The 23,208-nt window shown below is 43.5% G+C and overlaps 1 protein-coding gene across 1 annotated transcript; it reads right to left on the reverse strand.

Annotated features, from left to right (window-relative positions):
- Window positions 1-3,053: 3,053 nt before the first annotated feature.
- On the reverse strand, window positions 3,054-22,057 carry RDH10 (retinol dehydrogenase 10). Its single transcript, XM_075826121.1, has 6 exons — window positions 21,455-22,057; window positions 19,528-19,766; window positions 7,286-7,384; window positions 5,809-5,954; window positions 4,027-4,158; window positions 3,054-3,489 (listed from the first exon to the last, which is right to left on the reverse strand). The coding sequence occupies exons 1-6, from the start codon at window positions 21,735-21,737 to the stop codon at window positions 3,366-3,368; spliced, it is 1,023 nt and encodes a 340-aa protein (XP_075682236.1). The 5' UTR covers window positions 21,738-22,057; the 3' UTR covers window positions 3,054-3,365.
- Between the last annotated feature and the right edge of the window lie 1,151 nt (window positions 22,058-23,208).

A 23,208-nucleotide genomic window follows, 5' to 3' on the forward strand; every position in this document is an offset into this window, starting at 1 on the left:
GAGATTACGCTTGCTCTGCTGTAAGGACCAAGCAACCGTTAACGACGTGTCGGGATTGTGAATAGACATCCCGTCCTGGCTGGAAGAAATGTCTAGTCACTGTCTAAACACTTCAGTAATGTTAATGTGTCAGTATAAGACAGCACATAGTGAATAACGCAGTGTCACTATGCGCTGACTAAATGAATGGAGAGGAGTGCATGATGCCGATTGGTCAGCGTCATACACTCATCTGTACAACGCCCACTTGGTCTAAAGTAAAAACACGCCCACTTGGGCATTAAGAAACGAATTAGCATAAAGCTAAAATCGCTCCGAACGTGGTGAAAATAGAACGTTTTTCTAAATAAAAAGCATTACTGTCACCTACATTATAGCGCCGATCTCCTTATATAGGAGATAGGGCACTTATAATGTGGTGACAGTCTCTTTAAAGCTCCTTTTTTATTGGATGTGCTGCCTCTATCTCCTTGTTGTTGCCATTGTGTTGGACGGTTGGATGCAGTCCTGTTGGGCTCTGCACTTCTATCCATCTCCATTTTTTCTGGTGCTGTAAAACCTAGTTTGCATTTGTATCCCAGGAAGCGGGCCCTCTTACGTCAAGACCGGCCTCCTGGGATGATGTTTCATCACATGTGACCGCCGCTACAGCCTGTAATTGGCTGCAGCGAAGGGAGGAATACAGACTTCTGGGGGAATTTTTTTTCTCCCCCCCGAGTTGCACTTTTGCCGGGGAAATTGCTGCGAAACCAACCGCAAAAAAAATGCTATTTTTTGCCGGGTTTACCTCCCCATTGAATTCAATGGGGAAAACCCGCAACAAAATAAGCAGCATTTATGCAAATACAGTAGACATGCTGCAGATTAAAATTCCGCAACGCAGGTCCATTTCTGAGCGTTTTTTCCGCTCAGTACTTACGCAGCGTGTGGATGAGATTGGTTCTCTCATCCACTTTGCTGCCACTGTATTTGCTGCGGATTTTCCTTAACGAGTTCTGTTGCGGAAAAACTGCAGTACTTACGCAAACGTGTGAACTGACCCTTACAGTCCCATTTAATAACGTTGACACACAAGTTCCTCCAGTAGGATAATTTGCTTTAATAAAACCAGACACTGGTCAATATTTAAGACGTCAAAACAATAAAAAAAAAAAATATTTAAAATCACAGAAGTTGGATAGGAATTTACAAGACAATTGAATACATTTAGATACAGAGGTAGAAATTCGCTATACAATGTTCTAACTATATTTTACTTAATTCAAGGCACAAATGTAAAATGTTCTCTATACAAAAACATTGAAAAAAAAAAAAAAGTTAATTTTGTAGAACACACAAAAACAAAATCTTTACACATTTCACATGTACAAGAGAAAAATCACTAGGTCGGTTTATAGCAGAGATGTTATACTGGACTCCTGCAGTGTTTAAACGGATGGAGTCCAGAAACAGAAGGTTACCGTCCACGGGCCTTATAAAAAGATTGGAACATTCTTCACGCAGAGAGGGAAGCGTGCGCGTAAGAAATGTTCAGAAGAATGCGGTCTAAAAAATTTACATCACATGAGGTTATACAAAATCAAAAGATTTGTTTTCATGAGGCATAAATTCCTTGTGAACAGAAAGATTGCACTCACAAAAGCACTAGCTCAACCAGCTAAATTCCTGCGAACTATGATAAACATTAAGGGGTATGAACACTTTGCAAATTGCTGCATTGTAACAATAAAAAAAAAATGCAAATAGCTTGGATTACAATTTTTTTTCCCCGTTTTGTGCATACAGCTCCAATGCAGACTTCGGACTGCAGGATCAGACGACAAAAGGTTTGCTTGTAGTCTGTATCCATGGAGACCATTGTTATTTTACTTCTAAAACAATTGGTTGCAAAAGTGCCTAAAAACATGTAAAGAACACATAGTTTGGAGGAATGTAACATAAAATAGCAATTTCTTAATATAGTATTGAGACTGCACATACAAATATAGAGCAAGGTGGCTGGGGTATACACGAAATTCCCAGCATTGGTCCAGAGACTACATGTTACAGTAGTCTACAGTTGGCATACTATAGACCGTTAAAGAATCTACCGTTTGCGGATATGGAAGCCACTTATATTTCATAAGAAACTAAACTAAGGAATTGCTGTTTAATACTTTGAAAAACTATGTAGTTACGGCCTGTGATAAATTGCCAACAACTGCTATGTTGTTTGGGACACCCAAAATGATCAATACAACCCAATTCATTCCAGCACATTTTACCATTTGCATCACGTATAAATTAGCCTTTTTTTTTCACATCCCCAATATACACTAAAAACAATTATTTATCGCTTCCACAATAGTGGCAGCCCCGGAGTTAAATCTGATCTTTCCTCGGTTTAAGGATACACAGCACATGTGTGCTAAAACACAATAGTGTAAACAGGGTCTTAGAGGGCATCTCAAGTTAAAGAGGTTGTCAGACTCTACGTTTCAGTACTCGGATGAACAATATAAAGCACTTTAGTAATCGATCGGGTATACATTTCGAGGCTATAGATAACCATGTTAAATATAGAATTACAACCAATTGACAGGTGACTACTTGTGTGCAGGGTTCAGAACCTTCATTGCAGCAACAGTTACTGAGACAAGAAGCCATAGTTCTACTAGGCAACTTCCTTTCTAGTGGAAACGGAGTTTAATTTAAGGCTGTATTCACACTTCTGTACGTATGATCCATGTAATGGGATGAAACCCAGAGGAAAGGATTGGATTCTATTTTTGGCAAGAAATCCAGTTGTTCCACAGATGGTTGAATGGAAGTATGAACGCTGCCATACAGGAGATTAGAAGTGTTTTTAATGGCTGCATACTCCATTATTAGCTCATTGTTATTTTGCATAATTGTTATCAGAGACATCTATTAGAGGAGTTTTATTGAAAGTTTTTGGTTTCCCTACTGATAAAATTAATATTTGCATTCGAACAGCTTACAATTGTTGATCTACGCTGCATTGAAGTTTTCTTATGGACTTCTTCTCGAATTTAAGACAATGTAACAGTGCATTTAAGAAAACTGGTTTGCCTTGGATTACTGTTGTACAGTAGATCTACAGAAAAACCCTTTATTGCTACATTAAGCCTTTTACATCTTTAGTCGGTCACATTTTACAGTGTGTAAAAACAGATCGGAGGAGCAATATATGACGTAGAAGTCCACCACAAAGAGTAGATGTGCTATGGTGTGAGAAAAAAAAAAAAAAAAGTCGTCGATGCACAAGTGCCTTTCTCAATTCAGTCTTTAAACGTGTTGACAGTTCAACAATAAGGTCAGTCTAATCACGAGACAGAAACTAATTATATAAAAAAAAAAAAAAATTAAATTCCATTTTTAGCTTCATTGTTATTTGTGGCTTGTTTCCTTTGAGCGATAAAGGGGTACATGCACTTGTCTGCTCCCAGGAACCGGTACATACAGACCACAGCTTCAAACGGCAAGATGCTGCAAACAGAAAAGATAGCGTGTCAAGCACGAGATACGGATGGTAATAAATGGACCAACATGGATGACTAAAATATCAAATTTACGTAATCAGGAGTTGTATCACCAATGAAACATAGTAAAGGGCCTCCCGGGGGCAAGGTCAAAGTTTACTGAAGGGAGCACAAGACTTGCTCAACATTGGTCAATTTCGTCTTGGGAACCCAGGCTACAGTATTAGTACATATAGTCATGCCCCAAGTGATGCAACAGTTAATAAAGTTATACTGCCACCAATCGATCCCACTGTTGCGGTGAGGGTGCGGACACGCCACACAGTCGCACCACCTACACAGTGTGCAGCTACTGCGAGATTGTAGGCGAAAAGAACGCTCACGGCTACAGGGTATTACTTTGGTTACCAGTTGGTGCCAATACGTACACTCTTTCCTGAATGTGGTGAAGGTAACATTTTAACCCTTAAGTGAACCCAGATAATGGAATATTTTTCTTTTTAAAGGAAGTATTCGGGACACAAGAGTCACATCTCCCAGTTACCTTTTCATGCAGGTCACGATGTACATGAGTCGAGGCGTACAGATCATCGGCTGGTCTGTGAGAATGGCTCTCATGGCCTGCTTCACACAGTATTCTGGTTTCAAGGGCGGGAGGAAGGGCTCGATTTCTTTTCTGAAAGATTAATGTTCCAGTGAGTTTTATTTACACATTCCAGCTCCATGTCTGTCTCGATACTTCATAACAGCGATAGAATAATGAGGTGCACCTGGATAGGAGCCGCTTGTCTGCTCGCTAGGTACCGTGTTACGGGGGTATCCAGATTTTCAGATTATTTTTTTTTCGCAAATGCAGTACATGCTTATAAAAACCAGCAGGTTTAGGTTTTACAGTAAAGAATAAAAATTTTTAAATATTGGGACATTATAACCCACGCCAGTGCACGCTTCAGAAAGCGCTGACGATCTTCAGTTCATTCTAGGAGAAGCTGTATTCCAAATTTCAACAGTGCTGGCTTGACAAAGACAAAACTTGGGCAACGATACAAAAGAAAATGCTTGTTTTTCATAAAGATACTTCTAGGTGAAAATGTAACAGAACACGTACTGGGCTCTGTTCCCTCTAATCCCGTTAATCCTTCGGATTCCAGTAAAATAAGCACCCAACATGGGAATCCCACATGTCCAGTCCTGGTTTTGGACACAACACAGAGATACAGGAATTTATGCCTTGACAGCCTGCCATGTACAACCTCAACAGTAGCTGAGCATCTTTCATAGAATAGAAGTTGGGAAGGGGCTGTAATTTCCAAGCATCACTCAAGCAGAAACGGTGACTGCAGTCGAGTTTTAAATTAAGACTCAGGCTACACAGCGATTTAGGACGGGATGTCTATTCACAATCCCTGCACTTCGTTAACGTTTGTACTTACAGCAGAGCAAGCATAATCTCGCTGTAAATGACAGGTTACAGTGAGATTACGCTTTGCTCTGCTGTAAATCCCACACAAACGTTAACGAAGTACAGGGATTGTGAATAGATATCCTGTCCTGTCTGGAAGGAATGTCTATTCACTGTCTAAACACTTCAGTAACGTTAATATGTCAGTATAAGACAGCACATGGCGAACGACGCAGTGTCACTATGCACTGTCTAAATGAATGGAGAGAAGTACATGATGCTGATTGGTCACTGATTGGTCAGCGTCATACACTCCTCTGTACAACGGCCACTTGGTCTAAAGTAAAAACACGCCCACTTGGGCATTAAGAAGCTAATTAGCATAAAGCTAAAATCGCTCCCAACGTGGTAAAAATAGATCGTTTTTCTAAATAAAAAGCACTGCTGTTACCTACATTATAGCGCCGATCTCCTTATGGAGGAGATAGGCCACTTATAATGTGGTGACAGGGCCTCTTTAAGAGGGTCTAAGTCACCTTAGCAGGGACCAAAACTATTTTTGGGCTTACTTTGTCCAGTGAAACTTGCTGTTTCATTTGACTCAGTGATTAGGGTTGACAGTCTTGACAACGGCTTAAAGGGGCTGCCCAGGATTAAAAAAAAAAACAAAAAAAACACATGGCTGCTTGGTTTCAAATATAGACCCATGTCCAAGGTTATGTCTGAATGAGGGGGAGCTTCATTACCACCTTTGGACAGGTGTGGTGTTGTTGTTCGTGTGTTTGCGCGTGCCTATCTCTGGTCTTGGGTATATCAGAGGTGCAGCCCTTTAACAAGCACACCCCCACCCTCCCCATTTAGATTTCAGAAGCACTTGTTCTGTCAAAGGACATGAAAAGGATTTGCCTTCTTATGAGCACTAACCTGATTCTGCAACCCCTGAACATGCCGGTGTCCACCAGATAGGGACAAACCAAAGTAGCTTTAATTCCATCTTTGTCTGCAGCCTTCAGTTCATGGCTGAGAGACTCGTGGAAACCTACAGCACCAAACTTGCTAGCGCAGTAATCCTGTGTTTGAACAAAGAAGCACAAGTGTCAAATTTTAGCAAGTTTTGCTGCAAAAAAAAAACAAAAAACACAAAAACGTGGCACACTATCAATTGCTAAATTAAAATAATTTTTAAAGTAAATGCAAAAAAGGTCCCATAGTACATGTAAAGCCCTTTGCATGGTCATTTGTGCCCCCTGCCCCTTTATACAAAGCAGTCCTGACAAATACATACTAATCCCCCTGCCCCCCATTCCTCCAATACCATGACGATCCAAAGTGGGGCTCTTGCATCACATGGTTAGCTTTACATTTGAATGGCCAGCATGTAATGTATTTGTGTGTACTATAAATCTATGGCAAGCTGTAGCTTAAAGAGGCTCTGTCACCACATAAGTGCCCTATCTCCTACATAAGGAGATCGGCGCTATAATGTAGGTGACAGCAGTGCTTTTTATTAAAAAAAAAAAAACTATCTATGTTCACCACTTTATTAGCGATTTTAGATTTATGCTAATGAGATTCTCAATGGACAACTGGGCGTGTTATACTATTAACCAAGTGGGCGTTATACAGAGGAGTGTATGACGCCGACCAGTGACCAATCAGCGTCATAGACTTCTCTCCATTCATTTCCTGAGCACATAGGGATCCTTTTAGATCACTATGTGCTGTCTTAATGATACTGAAGTGTTTAGACAGTGAATAGACATTCCACGGGATGTCTATTCACAATCCCTGCACTTCGTTAATGTTTCTGTGGTAGATCGAGCAGAGCAAGCGTAATCTCGTTGTAACCTGTCATCTACAGCGTAATCTGGCGAGATTACGCTTGCTCTGCTGTAACTACCACAGAAACAGTAACGAAGTGCACAGACATCCCATGGAATGTCTATTCACTGTTTAAACACTTCAGTATCGTTAATGTGTTAGTATAAGACAGCACATCGCGATCTAAAAGGATCCCTATGCGCTGCCTAAATGAATGGAGAGGAGTCATGAGGCTGATTGGTCAGCGTCATACACTCCTCTGTACAACGCCCCCTTGGTCAATAGTAAAACACGCCCAGTTGTTCATTGAGAAACTCCTTAGCATAAATCTAAAATCGCTAATAAAGTGGTGAAAATAGATTGTTTTTTTTAAAATAAAAAGCACTGCTGTCACCTACATTATAGCGCCAATCTCCTTATGTAGGATATAGGGCACTTATAATGTGGTGACAGAGCCGCTTTAACCATGCATTATCAGCTGGTGGTCATTGGGTCAGCTTCAATTTAAAGAGGGGTATCTTGATGCCCCTTAAGAGGATATAGTAATAAAATAAGCAACTATTATCACTTTGGGACTTACCTCTACCCCTGCAGTGCTGAACAAACCAAGAGAACTGGCAACTGTAACAATATGTCCATGATTCATTTCCATCATTTTGGGTAGGAATGCCTTTGTGGTCTGCAGAAGGAGAGAAAGCAGCAGTTAGTGGACAATACTGCATTTGCACGGTTATCTAAGACGCTGCAGGCAGCCAAAGGGGGATTAGTTAAAACAGCTATCAATGCGTTTACCATCTGTCATCTACGCAACAATAGCATGTAAAGTGACAATGCCAAACGGCATCATCCACTGTTCTAGTTAAACCAATTTCCTGGCAGCGAGCAAGCTAAAGCATGTCACAGTACATTACAACGAAAAGCCCAAAACCTACCGCTCCTGCAGATTCTTAGAGTACCTATAATAAAGTGCTGGAAAAGCCTCTGCTGGTCAGACATGGACTGCGTGATATCCTATACTCATAAAATTTTCCCAACCACGAAGTTGAATATGTTTAAAGAACGCAGATATCCAACATTAAAAAAAGGATGAAGACCTCACACCTCAGGAGACGCACGTGATACTGGATTTAATTTAGAACCAGACTATGGAACCTGCTATACAGAACGTCCAGAGGGCTAAAGCTGGTCATATACATCCCATAGAGGGGTTAGGAAACCAAGACAATCCTAAACCCTTGGTGCAATAATTTTATATATATATATATATATATATATATATATATCTCTCTCAATACAGTACAAAGTTAGAAAAAATTGCTTAATGCCTTCTCATAAGAAAGGGAAGGACCCCCTACTGTGCCAAATAGAAGATCCAATGATGTAGCTGGACCATGACTTACAAGTGTGAGTAAACCAATGCTTTCAGGAGAGAATACCTCTGTAAAGCTTCGTTCACATCTACGTCAGGGCTCCGCTCCGACGTAGCTTTCAGTCATAACGGATCCCTGACTGACACAAACGGAAGCCATAGGTTTCCGTTTCTATCACCATTGCTTTCAATGGTGACGGATCCGATGCCAATGGCTTCCGTTTGTCTCCGTTGTGCAAGGGTTCCGTCGTTTTGACGGAATCAATAGCATAGTAGACTACGCTATTGTGTCAGTAAGGAATCCATTCCAACGGAAAGCTCAGACGGAACGGAGCCCTGATGCAGATGTGACCGAAGCCTAATACGGTATCCGATGGAGCTCTGTATAAAAAAAAATTAATCGAAGGCACGCATTCGAGCCTCACAGGCTTCAACGGCGGCTTTATTACAGCTCCGTACAACTAGACGGTTGTAAGGAGGCATAATATGGAGTAGTGCATGAGACTTTAGGAGAAAAAAATACATTAGTATGAGGCAAATCAAGTCATACCACCTGGCCTTGAATGGGAAGAGTTGCAGCAGAAGAGTACGCTACTGCTGGAGTACGGTGCGACTTCACGTTAGGTCACCGGTACAACTCCGTTTTGCATTCCTATGGGTTTGAAAATTAAGTAATGGCATCGATCCATAGTCCAGGGCTAAAAATGTCCTAATACATACACCAGTGCTTTATCCATAAATGCACTAGAACAAAATATGTATTTCTTGTACGAGACATGGGATAGCAGATTAACTATTGTGCACATTTATTCAAAAACTTCCCCTTCCAGTCTTACTCCGCCAATTTAGGCAAATTCAATTCGATTTTCTTCTGCTCATTTTACAAACGGGACAAGTATGTGGAGCGCTCGCTACATTGTGTGTACACAAGACGACAATCCCCACTTTACTTTCTTATTTCAGACTTGGCCTGGTCAGAAGAACATTTCAATAAATCCCATTTAGGCCAAGAAAAACAGGTAGTTTTCAGATCTCCTTGCACTTTTAAAGATTTCCAAGTAATTCTTTGAAGCATACTTAATTTCTGACTAACAAGATTATCACTGTGTCCCCTGAAATCAAATCTGCTGTAATTTCTAACTCTACTGGTGCCAACTGCTGAGCACAGAGTAATCATTGTAACTTAATCAACAAACTCCTGAGAACCATCTTGTGTTTGTTTAAGATCTAACAATGTTCTGTGATCGAGCCATGTCCTTCCTTCCAACACAGCTCTGTTACGACACTTGCCAATTCAAAAACAAAGCAATTGGGGGAGGGGAGGGGGGGGACCAAATAAAAAAAATGTTTATTAAAATACTGGCGATAGGGGGGGGGCTCTGCCCAATGTTTGAAGCAGAGATTTATTTTTTTCTTAAATTTGTTAGGCTGATGTGTAACATTAGATCCTTCCAAAACAAACCTTTTTTGTCTGAACATCTCCACATGTCCTTTTGCAGAACAGGCCTGCAGGTGTGAAGTGCCTAATCCATGCAAAAAGAAGGTTAGAGAGAAAGACGACTGCCAAAAGCAAGGCTTAGTAAGGATCTCCGGAATGTGGCATGCTTTTCTGGGGAAGGGTTTCACCATGTTCAAAAAGGAAGAGGGTCTCTGTTCTTTTTGGAACAATGACGTTTCTAGATTAAAAACTGTCATCATTCCACGGTTAACATTTGTTAAAGTCTCTTTAAAGAGGCTCTGTCACCAGATCAAACCCCTATCTCCTATTACATGTGATCGGCGCTGCAATGTAGATAACAGCAAAGTTTTATTTTGTGAAAAACAATCATTTTTGCCCAAGTTATGAGCAATTTTAGATTTATGCAAATTAGCTTGGCAACTGGGCGTGTTTTCTCGTTTTACCAACTGGGCGTTGTGAATAGAAGTGTATGACGCTGACAAATCAGCATCATACACTTCTCATCGTTCCCACCCAGCTTCTTTCACTTTAGACACACAGCGTGACGTCACCCACAGGTCCTTCAACCTTGGCGTCGGCCAGAGAAGATACATGGGCTCCAGCCGTCCGAGAGGGCAATATGCTCATGTCTAGGGAGTTTACTATGCTTACCTGCACACGGTGATGCTGCTGCAGATTCAACTGTACCCTCTCGGACGCCTGGAGCCGATGTGTCTTCTCTCTTCCGACGCCAAGGTTGAAGGACCTGTGGGTGACGTCACGCTGTGTGTCTGCAATGAAAGAAGCTGGGTGGGGACGATGAGGTCACCCACATGTCCTTCAACCTTGGCGTCAGACGAGAGAAGACACATCGGCTCCAGGCGTCCGAGAGAGTACAGTTGAATCTGCAGCAGCATCACCGTGTGCAGGTAAGCATAGTAAACTCCCTAGAGACGAGCATATTACCTTCTCGGCCGGCTGGAGCCCATGAATCTTCTCTGGCAGACGCCAAGGTTGAAGGACCTGTGGGTGAAGTCACGCTGTGTGTGAATGATGAGAAGTGTATGATGCTGATTAGTCAGCGTCATACACTTCTATTCACAATGCCCAGTTTGTAAAAACACAATACACGCCCAGTTGTCCATTGAAAAGCTCATTTGCATAAATATTAAATTGCTCATAACTTGGGCAAAAAGGATTTAAAGATAAAAAACAAATTTGCCGTTATCTACAATGCAGCGCCGATCACATTCAATAGGAGATAGGGATTTGATAATCTGGTGACAGAGCCTCTTTAACCAAGGTTGGTTTTACAATGTATTATGGCTCTGCGCTGGGTCCACGTATTTAGTGCCAAGGACAGGCTCGGATCCAGTCTTGTGATTTCAGGGAAGCCTTTGCCGAAGACATATTTAGGGCCTGTCCTTAGCACTAAATATATGGCACCTGCAAAGAGCCATAACACAATGATGTGAGACAGGGCAAAGTCCTAGGGGGGCCCAAAAAGCATCTTGTCCCCCCAGGTACACACTTTGGGTCCCATTACGGGTCGTAAAAAAAGAGAACCAATCAACAAGACAGCTCGTTGATCGGCGCTCGTTTGCTCTTTCTGAAAAGAGCTATGATCAGTTATGCATGGGGATGAGCGATCATTACTACGATCGCTCATCCCCATACATTTTCATCACGTCGGCAGCACATCTCCCGGTTTACAAAGGGCAATGATCGGGAACAAGTGTTCATATGAATGCTCGCTTGCCCGATAACTGCCCTGTGTAAAAAAGGGCACTGAAGCACACACATAGCTCCTTATCTAAAGGATTAGAAAACCTGTCTGCTGTCTTCAAAAAACCACACCAAACCGGTCCATGGCTTGTTACTGGATTTGCAGCTCCGTTCCATTGAAGTGAGTGAGTGTGGCTGCATGGCAATCCAAACAACCTGTGGACTTTTTATTTTATTTTTTTAGAGAAAAAAAAAAAAAAAAAAAAAAAAAAAAAAAAAAAAAAGCAGCCGTGTTTTCGAATCCTGGACAACCCAGTTAGGTTTTAGGTAACCCCATAAAGTTACTGGAAGATGTTTGACTAGAATAGTCACAACCAATGTTCCTCAGTAGGAGTGGGAAGGGGGGGGGGGGCTATACCCAATTCCATCTCACACATCTAAGAGGCCCCATGTACAGACTCATTATACTTCGTATGTGAGCACACAAATCAGTAATTACTTATTAGGAACAGAATGTGTGAAACTGGACAAGCATTTACATGTCACTTCATAGCTTTGGTAATTGGTTCTCAACTTTCTTGTTTATGGCAAATTAACTTCTAACAGTCCAGCACTTCTTCCCGTCCCTTCAGTGCTTTTCATGAAACACAACAGAGGAAAGGTTTAGCTGCACAAAAGGCTGCCACAGCTGCGGTGTCAAGTCAAATTAGGTGAAAAGTAAAAGCAAATAGGGAAACAAGGAAAGAACATATTGAGAACTTTGGGGCAGTTTCATAATTACGTTTTAGGATAATTACTTTTATAGGCAGATTAACAAGAGTATTGTTTCCCCCTCCCCCAACTTAACCCTTTCTAGCACAGTCAACAGCAGTGTGCTCTTTGTGAAGAAGGCAAAATACAAAATCTTTAGAGTGCAGAATTGCTCAACTTTCATGTATTTTTTCAGCCCAAATCAGGAACAGAAACCAACCAGAATACATATAAAGGAAGGCCTTAAGGGCCATCTACCCTTTTGGAGATCGCAAAAAAAAAAAAAAAACAAGGTGTGTAGCAAACATTTACAAATGAAATTCATCCGATCTTAAAACGAATAGGGGAAAAAAAAAAAAAACGGATGTAAAATGGGTTAAAATCAGCCGTTAAAAAACGGCAACACGGCTTGGAACGGATGCAAACCGGCTGGGGAAAAACTGCTGATTTTATCGGCCAACACTCGGACCATGTCGTGTGAATAAGGCCTTAGGGCGGGCGGGCACACACACTTTCCTGTGGTTTCTACACAGAAAATGGTGCGTAAATTGCCTAGTTTTTCACAATGTCATGAGATGGACATCTCCTTGGAAAACCGCAGCATTTCTGGACGCTTTTGTAGCAGGGATTGACATGATGGTCAAAAAGATACACACCGCAGGTCAATTTCTGCTCTGAATTTTTACGTAGCATGTGGATGAGAATTGTTAAATCTCATCCACTATGCTGCAGAAATTTTTTCAGGGCAGAGAAAAACGCGGCAATTCCACAGCGTGTGAACGAGCCCTTACATTTTAGGTTTAGTGTACCTTAAAAATGGATACATCCAGGCAGAGACTGCTTTTCAACTTCTGTTACTACCATAGACCGGGAAGAAAAAAAAAAAAAAAAAAAAAAGAAGGGGGAGCGCCATGCAAAGCCAGCACTTCAAATTAGTCTCCTCCTAGAGCTTGTAGATTTTGGCATAACCTGTATACAATCTAATGTTTGTCGGCAGCTGCAGCACCTTAAAAACTACAGTATGGACACCTTTGGGGGCTTTGTTAAATTAATTTTTATGTCAAAATAAATGCAACTATTGGAATTGGCTTTTATGAAAAATGTTGCACCGTTTAGCTTCTATGTATCACAGTACATAGAAGCTGCAGAATCCCGTTCACAGCCAAATCCGGCAGGGACGGTCTGTCGGCTCATTCTCCAGAGGGCCCAGCCTTCGAGTCATCACGTAAACTCAATTCTGATCAAATCAAAAGCTGATAATTGGTTAACATTTTTATTAAAAGCCAAATGCAAAAAGTGATTTTATGTATAAATAAAAGCATTCCATTACTGGGGGGGGGGGGGGGGGAACCCCCAAAAAAGGTGTTCATGGCTTTTGCCCTCCTTCAGATTATTTTTTTTAATAATCTTTTCTACATGCGTTTTCCCTGGCGTTTAAAGAGGCTCTGTCACCAGATTTTGCAGCCCCTATCTGCTATTGCGGCAGATCGGCGCTGCAATGTAGATTACAGTAACGTTTTTATTTTTAAAAAACGAGCATTTTTGGCCAAGTTATGACCATTTTTGTAGTTATGCAAATGAGGCTTGCAAAAGTCCAAGTGAGAGATCACGTGGTGACGTCACTCACAGGTCCTGCATCGTGTCAGACGAGCGAGGAAACATCGGCACCAGAGGCTACAGATGATTCTGCAGCAGCATCGGCGTTTGCAGGTAAGTAGCTACATCGACTTACCTGCTAACGCCGATGCTGCTGCAGAATCAACTGAAGCCTCTGGTGCCGATGTGTCCGACACGATGCAGGACCTGTGAGTGACGTCACAGATCTGCACTGCCAGAAGCTGGGCGTTCTGAAGAGAAGTGGATGATACTTCTCGTCAGAGCGCCCAGCTAGTAAAAGTATTAAAAACGCCCCGATGTACGCACATAATACACGCCCACTTGGACTTTTGCAAGCCTCATTTGCATAACTACAAAAATGGTCATAACTTGGCCAAAAATGCTTGTTTTTTAAAAATAAAAACGTTACTGTAATCTACATTGCAGCGCCTATCTGCTGCAATAGCAGATAGGGGCTGCAAAATCTGTGACAGAGCCTCTTTAAGGTTCGATTGAGAAGTATGCCAGAAACAAAAGCACCATATTAGTGTGGTCTGTGATAAAGTATATCTGCAGCGTTTTAGCCCACACACACACACACACACACACAAAACCACTAACGAAAACTATTAAACACTGCGTGTAAACATGGCCTACGCCTGCATCATATACATGTTCTCCTGAGTGAATAGTGTGATCGGGAAGTGAAAGCTGCTGTCTAGACAACTTTCACCCTGCAATTCTAGGTCAAGACAGCGCACCGCCTCCTCCATCCAGTTAAAGTTACCTTGAGAATCACTGGGTGTCCCCCCCTACTCTAGCGCAGCTTACCAGATGGAGATCCAGATAAAAAAAAAAAAAAAAAAAAGGAATTAGAAGTGGCCATAGATGGCTTTGCCCGCCAGTTTATTAAACCAAGATCGTTTATTTGATGCGAAAGACAAAAACAGATTACACGTGAGAAACACGCGGTTTCAGAGGAAAAACTTTCTAAACTACAAGTTCTGCTCTAATGGCAAGTAATGAGTAAGAAAGGCGGCTGCTGGGTCAAGATGCTGCAAACGAGCAGAAACCATGTGAATAATCAGGTGTGCAGATTGCCATTACTTCCAGCACGTGCAATTTATGAACCAATGAGGATTTGTATAAACATCAAATACTAAAAACTTAAATTTGAGATAATTTACTTTTTTTGCTCAATCAATTAGGGACATTGTGTCCCGGCATTTGTGTGCAATTGTCAAAAAGTAAACGCCAAAACAAGTGTCTGATCACCATTGATTAGGGCGTCCTTACATGTAGCGGTTGTGCATGGTGCAGGCGAAAATCCTACTTCAATAACCACATGCGCTTTTATCGTGAATTGCTGTGGTTTTGCAATGTTTTTTTTGGCCGAGCGGCAATTATAGATGGAAACAAGGGGCTACAAATGTACTTCTCGCATGTCCGAAAACATCATACTGTGTGTTACTGGCCGCGCGACACAAACCGTTATGTGTATGGGCACCATTAACTGCCGATGCACAGTGAAGTTCTCATGTATATAAACGTTGGCAGCCTGGAATGGGGTAGAATGGGTGCCGCTTCAGTGTGAGAAGCGCTATACTATCCTGTCTGCCATCTCTCCCCCTTAGTTCCGTGTTTGATCATGGTTAGGGGGCTTAGAGGTACAGCGCTGCACACACTGAAGAAGTCCTGCACTTTCCGGTCTGCCGGCTCTCTCCCCAATGGAGTCTCCGGCCAGAGCATGGGAAGCGCTCTGTCAGGGGACTTGTCTCGGGAATGCCGTTGACTTCACTGTCCATATAAGGACAGGGACGGTAGGGGCTTTAATATGCCTAGGATACACCCCCCCCCCCACCCCTGTAGATAGCGCCACTGAAGCTCCCTTTAGGAGTGGAATCCCCAGCCAGAGCGTTGCGGATACCCTCTGATGTCACTTGCCACAAAGCCAAGAACTGCACGTGGTTTTCTGCAAATTACCAATGTTTTTGCCCATCTCTAGACCGCATGCTACATGCAGGCAGCCATAGGTAGGTTTTTAGATTATGTATGGCCAGCATAAGCGGATCATTTGCACAAAAAGGCTACATGCATATGTTGCGGAAAACAAGGATAGAATCTGCACTTAATATTGCGTTTTAGATTTTGATGCAGAAACAGGTGCACATTTTGGAGAGGTTTTTTTGTTTTGTTTTTTTAAAAGCTAGCATATTTTTAGTCTGTGGAAATACATTGCAAGTACACCACGTGTGTGCGCACCCAAAGATGCCTTGTTGAGTGAACTACATGGACTTGTCCAGTCGTGTGCACAGCGTTCACTACTAGCACCTGCATCAATGCGATACTAACAAAACACAGCAGATGTGAACAAGTGTCTATCATACCGCACGGCTGCGGAGGGTGGGAAATATTTAGCGATATAAAACTAGTTACCACTGAAATTGGCTGCCTCCATCCTACAGACGGCTCCCGTCACTAAAGGTGCTACATGACATCAGGAGACACTTGTAGACATCATTTCTTGCCCAGCGGAGCATTATATTCCACTAGATGTCAGTGTGCCCTCATACGGGTGGAAGCAACCCCTAAAAGGCCAGTGTGCAAGTGGAATATGTTTTGCAGCGATGGGACGAAACCCGGTAAGTCACCACAAAGGGCAGAACATCTTACAAATGAAAGAAAACGTGGCAAAGTGTTTCTAGCAGAATTTGTTTCGGTGTATTTAGTAAAGAGATCCTTAAAGTGCATAAAAGCAGCAAACAATTTACTTCAGCAAAATAAAAAATCTGCTCAACCGCGACGTGTTAACCGTAGTAAACCCTGATCTAGAAAGCTCCAGAACTAAAGAAACAGATTGTTATAAAAAGTCGCGTTCCTGGCTCATTAAGCGCTCAGCAGGACTGACGTGAGGGGCTCCTTCAGGGTACAGAGTCACTTTTCCACTACAGAGTACTCAACCATTTTATGGCAGTTTTCACAAGGTACAACTGTAAGGGCATTGCCACAATGGGGGTTGGGCAGTAATCTGGAAGGTATATTTCCTTAGTGAATGAATAGCTATTGGATTCTACCTCACATGAACATCAAAGAGCACCGAGCTGCCATTATACAGTGCAATATTTTGGCGTGATAACCAGGCAGGGAATGTGTATGGCACTTCTGAGAAATATTACGCAAGACTGACATGAAGGAAACTATGAATAAATTCACCCCCACCTCATAAAAATTGGCTGTAGAGGATTGCGCCCTCAGAGGTCCAGACATCTTATCAAGGCTTTAGGGCCAGTTCACACGGAGTTTGACACGTTTTTTGACGCGTAAAACGCACAAAAAACAAAAACGGCCGAAAATGCCTCCCATTGATTTCAATGGGAGGCGGAGGAGGTTTTTTCCCGCGAGCGGAAAAACCAGCTCGCGGGAAAAATAAGGGACATGCCTTATCTTCGAGCGTTTATGCCTCTGACCTCCCATTGACATCAATGGGAGGCAGAGAAAGCTTATTTCGCTGCGTTTTATGTCTGGGGCACCCAATGGCGCGGGCGAAATGCCCGAATTACGCCTGAAAACACTGAGTGTGAATATATTCGAAGATCTTGACTCTTAGGGTATGTTTACAGGAAGCAGATTTGTTGCAGAAACCCTTGCGCATAACCGCAGATACAATCCCGTTCAGACGCATGGAACAGATTTGTAGTTGCACAAAATTTCAACAACAAACCTGCCAGGTGTGAATACAAAACCCTGCGGTCCTACTGAACTTGGATCACCATAGATCCCTTAAGTAAAAAAAATAATAATAATTATAATAATAATGCAGATCCAGATACATAGATACCGCTGGAGATATGGACCTACCTGCAGTTTTTTTGCCCTACATGCCCTTTGATGGTTTGAAAGGTATGAACATAAGTCAGTGATTAGTTGTCAAAATTGCTCCGTCAACGTCCCCGCCAATGTTGCCATAACTACATCTGGAAAACTCTGCCATGTATCCCCAGCATTGAAGTCAGACATGGCACTCAGATGAAAGCCGTGTATATGGGACCAATATTTGTCCTAAGAGTTGGAAATTATATAATTCCTTTATTGCCCAGATCTTGTGATTTTACGATCAGATTATTATATGGTCAGTGTTAGATTATAGCGAGGGCCGGGCTGAGATTTTCTGTATTGCAAGAATTGACGGACTACATGAGTGGTCTCTGGAGGATTATAAACATTCACAAGTATGAATAGGGGAAAGGACTGATGAACACTCAAAATCTTGTTAAGGATATGGGCACACGGCTGTTTTTTGGCCGAAAAACGACCAGGTAATTGGAAGCCGAACACCTCCAAACGTCAGGCCATTGATTTCGATGAAAAAAAAACAAACTGCGTTCTGTTCCAACGGGGCATTTTTTTTACGCGGCCGTTTAGAAAAAATGTCCGTGTAAAGAGACACCCGCGAAATAGAAGTGCATATCACTTCTGGAGCTGTTTTTCATTGACTATAAAAAAAAAATAAAAAATAAAAAAAGGCTCCAAAAACGCCACGAAATATGGGATTTTGAATAAAAAAAATGGCTGAAAATCAGTAGCCGTTTTCCCTTAAACAGCTCTGTATTTTCAGACGTTTTTGATTTTGCGCGTTCACATAACCTTATAGATACAAATCAATACCAGAGTGAAAGATAACTTCTTGCACTCACAATATAATACCTTATATGTCATGGGGGTTTTCCAGAATGGACAACCCCCAACACGGATCAGGAGCAGAGAGTGCGACCTGCCTCCACTCCCCCTAATACGGCACATGTAAAGGGGCGATATGAAGCAGACCATCCCTTTAAAGTGTATGTCAACTGTAGAGTTTATAGAACATGATAATCTACATTAAAAAGTGGAAAAATCTTTTTCTTCACTGCAACATGGTCAAAAAATTTCCACACACACACACACACATAAAAAAAATATCTATGGGGTTGGCACTATGGCAAGATAATGATAAATATTAAAGCAACGAAAATACCTGTGGTGTCCATAAAAGAACACCATATGAGATCCTATTGTTGACTTGACAAACAGTTACTCCACACCAAGATGCAGTATTCCCACTGCATCATCTGAACCAGAAGGTCGGATTCACACAGGACGGCAATGCTGCAGATTTTCCGTGACTAAAATCCGCATCGGATTACAGTTCCAGCCATGTGGATGAAAATTTATTCACATAGTGAAACATTTTCCACGTGGAAATCAGAACATGACATTCATCCTTTTCAATGGAGGAGTAAAAGCCGCACCATTTCCATCCCATGTGATTTCAACGTAAACCCAGAGTTTGGAACTCTAATATCCACCCCAGTCTATTTTTTAGCAGAGACTAAGTAGGTACTTTGGGAGTGCTATATCAAACGAAGTAGTAGAGGTCTTCCATAACGCATCCAGGCACTCTGAACCCATGTTACTCTACGGTAAAAAAAAAAGTGAGACTGGACATAGCAAGGAAGCATTCTGTCCCAATAGCAGCGCTGCAGAATGTTGGCACGATATAGGCAACCAAACTAAATAATAGATCCTCTAAGGACCAAGCACGGATGTAATTCCCAATACTAGCATCTTATAAGGAGTTGAAGGTGGGTGAAGACGACAACCTCGTACATGGGTGTACTTACCTGTTTAGGGAATAGAGTAAAACTTCTCATGGAAGTTGGGGACAGTGCAGAAGACACTTGCAGAGGATCCTTCCAGAAGACACCAGATCGGTAATCCAGTCACAAAGGCGGCTACAAGTAAACGCCTTAACATAAGCTGGATATGAATAACCTGGCTAGGACTGCTCAGGGTGGTTAGGAATCTCAGAAACACTGTACATTCAACCAAAACATATGGAATAAGAGGGGGATGTGTTTGAGGACCACATAAGTATATATAGGGTGTGGTGTGAGCGGAGTCTTACCCAGAAGTGCGCATGGCAATTAACCATCATAGTCCGTTCAATCAATTCATCTGGGCACTCGAGCAGATGGTGTCCCGATACAACGCCGGCATTATTGAGCAGGAGAAAGACGTCTCCGACCTCCCGCCGGACCTTCTCGGCTGTGGTGTAAACACACTCTCGCTTGCCTACGTCACAAGTGTACGTATAAACCTGGAGATTGGAGCACGGTGGCACTTCTTCCTCCACTGGGTTTCCAGCTGTTCAGAACAAGACAAGGAACAGAAAGACATTGAATTAGACGATGAAACGTTCTACAAGATTCTGATTAAGTCCTGGCACGAATCATGGGCGTTCATTCATCATTGCAATACTACAGTATTTATTCATCACAAGGCCATTCATTTTACCAGATGTTTCCGTCAGCTGGAGCAGGACATGCACTTATGTAAGAGGCAGCACGTCAAGCGCAAACTGTGCCCGCACTGATCACAAGACGACAATACATGGCCAAACATCGCATAAGCTCTGGGGCAAATCTGTTCTTGGGATACACGAAACGAGGCCGAATGATTAATTCTCCGTGTCACAAGGATCTTAAGACGTAAACAATGCGGAGTTAACCCACGGGGGGCCAGCAGTACGTGTTATAATCCGGTACACCGTTACTTATCCTCCAGCTGTTGTGAAACTACAACTCCTAGCACGCTCTGACATGGGATGCTGGAAGCTGTAGTTCCACAGGTTACTTCATATTAGTCTAGATCTATAGTTGTGTACTCTTATTTTGGCTCATTGTATGGAAACGATCTGTAGCAACCCGGTTCTACTGACAACCGCTGCCATGATCATGGAGAATCTGACAGGTTAAAAACTGGTGTCGTCAGACGCGTCTTGTCGTGGAGTAAAGTGACGCATTTTAGGTGGTCTGTATAGAAACGACTGGCCAGAAATAGTTAAAATGGACACGACATTAATACGGTATTGTCATATGAAACTTTAATATGACGGAATGTGGTCGTTCAGCAAGAACACGGATAACCCCCCCCCCCCTTAAAAGACAGATTATGTAACCCAGAAAGTGACAAGCAGCGTTTACCGGACACCCCAATATTGGCATCGTTTGACATGATCGCTCACACAGATATTTTGCTACTAAGCGATGACAGGAAAACAAACCCCTGCTTTCCACCATAATCGCGTTACTGAACTGACCACATTTTATTTTTACAACCTTGGCAAAATGTATAGAGCATCTTCGATATGGAAACATTCAGTCCAGATCCACAGATGTTATCACTGATGGATCAGAAGTCTAGATGTGGGCGCATCATGACCCGTTATATAAAATACATAAGTAACTTTCCAGCATCTACTACATAAATGGGAACATTATACAGTAGAGTTAGACATAGACCTAATGAGAAAGTGATCACATTGTAAAGGACTTATCACTAATACAACTGGCGGCATGGATCAGAACCCATTCAAGTTTTGCCCACTTATAAACGGGTGAACGCTGCCATACAGCAATGTACAATATTTACAACGGCGGGCATGCTTGTCCAGGTGGGGAATATGATGCCAGATATTAGTTACGTGTGCCCATCAATAGTCCAAGCTATCAGAACGCTGATCCGATAGGGGGTCGTCTCCACATCTATGGCTACATCAACCTACATTAAGCAGCACAATAATATTTATTACATTATTGCCTGATGATGTTTTGTTATAAATCACATTATTATTAATTATAAAATATGCACAAAATGTGACAATTTTTATATGGGACCATCAGCTAATGAGATACCAAGGGGCACTGACCAAAACCAGATCAAGAATGCCCAAATATCTGCTATATGTATGGCCGGAGAGGGATCACATGGTCCCAGCTCAGCAGTGGTGCGGTAGTTGGCACAGAGTGGGTGCCCGGGCGCAGTGCACTCACCCCGGAGGGCGTCCTCAGCCTCCAGCTCCCCGTAGATCTGTCGCACCATGCCCGCCGTCTCCTCGTTGCTTTGAGTGTTTATGTCCCAGAGCACCAGCTGAGCGCGGCGCCGGGCAAACTCCAGGGCGAAGAGGCGTCCCAGCCCGCTACCAGCCCCGGTGATGAGGCACACCTGCCCGGCCACGCTCTTCTCCTTGGGGCGCACCAGCCACTTGGCCGCCGCCAGCACGAAGGCCCAGAGGACCTTAAAAGTCACCACGAACAACTCCAGAACTATGTTCATGTTGCGGGGGAAGAAGTGCCCGCTGCTGCGCTCGGTCTCCAGTACTGGGGCTCCGGCCAAGCTGCAGAGAACAGGCGCCGTGTGCGATCACTGCCCGGGACGTGCGGAGTTACTGGCGGCTGCGGGGCGCTCTCCTCCTGCCCATGTCCTACAGATCACACGGCAACTTGCAGCAGGGGCCACTGGTTCCGCTCACACCGCGATCTCCTCCACTCTGGGATGTCGCACGGAGAGCTGCAGGTCCGTACACTGCATGTTGTGCCCCGGCAGCGCGCTATATACCCGGGCACCGGCCAGGAGGTAACCCTCGCCCCGCCCGGTGCAGCCCGCACACACTCAGCGTACACGGGAGGGGGCGGGGCCGCATCACATGGACGGGGAGGGAAGAAGGGGCAACAATTAACTGTTCATTGCCCGGGCAGCTCCCCCACCTGCTGCTGCCGGAATCAGCCGGACTGCTGCTCAGCACACTGGAGGCGACATGTTCTGTAATTATCAGTTGACCCTCAAAATACAGCCAGCGGCAGTGCCCCCATAACACGGCCAGCGGCAGTGCTGCCATAACACGGCCACCCGCAGTGCCCCATAACACGGCCACCCGCAGTGCCCCATAACACGGCCACCCGCAGTGCCCCATAACACAGCTATCTAAAGCGCCCACATAACACAGCCAGCCGCAGTGCCCCTTAACACAGCAAGCTACAGTGCCCACATAACACGGCCAGTGGCAGTGCCCCATAACATGGCCAGCCATAGTGTCCCATAACACAGCTAGCTACAGTGCCCCCATAACACAACTAGCTACAGTGTCCCCATAACACAGCCAGCCACAGTGCCCCCATAACATCGCCAACCACAGTGCCCCATAACAGCTAGCTATGGTGCCCCATAACACAGCCAGCCAGAGTGCCACCATAACACAAGAAGCCATTGTGCCATTATGACACAGTCAACCGAAGTGTTATCATAACACAACCAACTACTGTCCCCAGTAACACAACCGTCCAGGGGTGTAGCTAGAAGGGCACTGGAGGGGCATGTGCCAGGAGAGGCGCCAACAAGCCAACTTCGCCTTTGCCAAGATATCTAGATACAGGACTAGGGCAGTGAACTGAATCACCGTGGATTTGCGGAGATGGAGAAAGCTTTCTGCACCGTTTTCAGTCTTATGTATTGTCTTCTAAACAGTGATGGAGATTGGCGCAATGACATCATCGCCCACGGCTGTAGTAGCATTCAGGAGTCAGGACGCCAGGTGGGGCACCACGCGAAAGGCTGAATCCCCGATGCGTGGCGGAGAGGCATAGACTGCTGTTCTCCAGCTGCTGTGAGACTCCAAGCAAGGGCCTGTTCACATCTGCATTGGAAGCGCCGAAGCATATCCGGCAGAGATTACCGTAAACAAAAGCGCAGCATGCTGCGCTATTGTTTCCATTAAAACCACGAAAAGCCGACAGAACCCATTAAAGTC

Source organism: Rhinoderma darwinii, chromosome 5 (genome assembly GCF_050947455.1).
Source record: "Rhinoderma darwinii isolate aRhiDar2 chromosome 5, aRhiDar2.hap1, whole genome shotgun sequence".
Classification (NCBI taxonomy): domain Eukaryota; kingdom Metazoa; phylum Chordata; class Amphibia; order Anura; family Rhinodermatidae; genus Rhinoderma; species Rhinoderma darwinii.

Excerpts from the sequence above, each read along its gene's own strand:
- RDH10 (XM_075826121.1), bottom strand. The coding sequence starts at position 21,737 with ATGAACATAGTTCTGGAGTTGTTCGTGGTGACTTTTAAGGTCCTCTGG. Across the intron at positions 19,767-21,454 it reads GGCTGAGGACGCCCTCCGGG|CTGGAAACCCAGTGGAGGAA; the intron begins GTGAGTGCACTG and ends TGTTCTGAACAG. Across the intron at positions 3,490-4,026 it reads ATCGTGACCTGCATGAAAAG|CATCTTGCCGTTTGAAGCTG; the intron begins GTAACTGGGAGA and ends TTCTGTTTGCAG.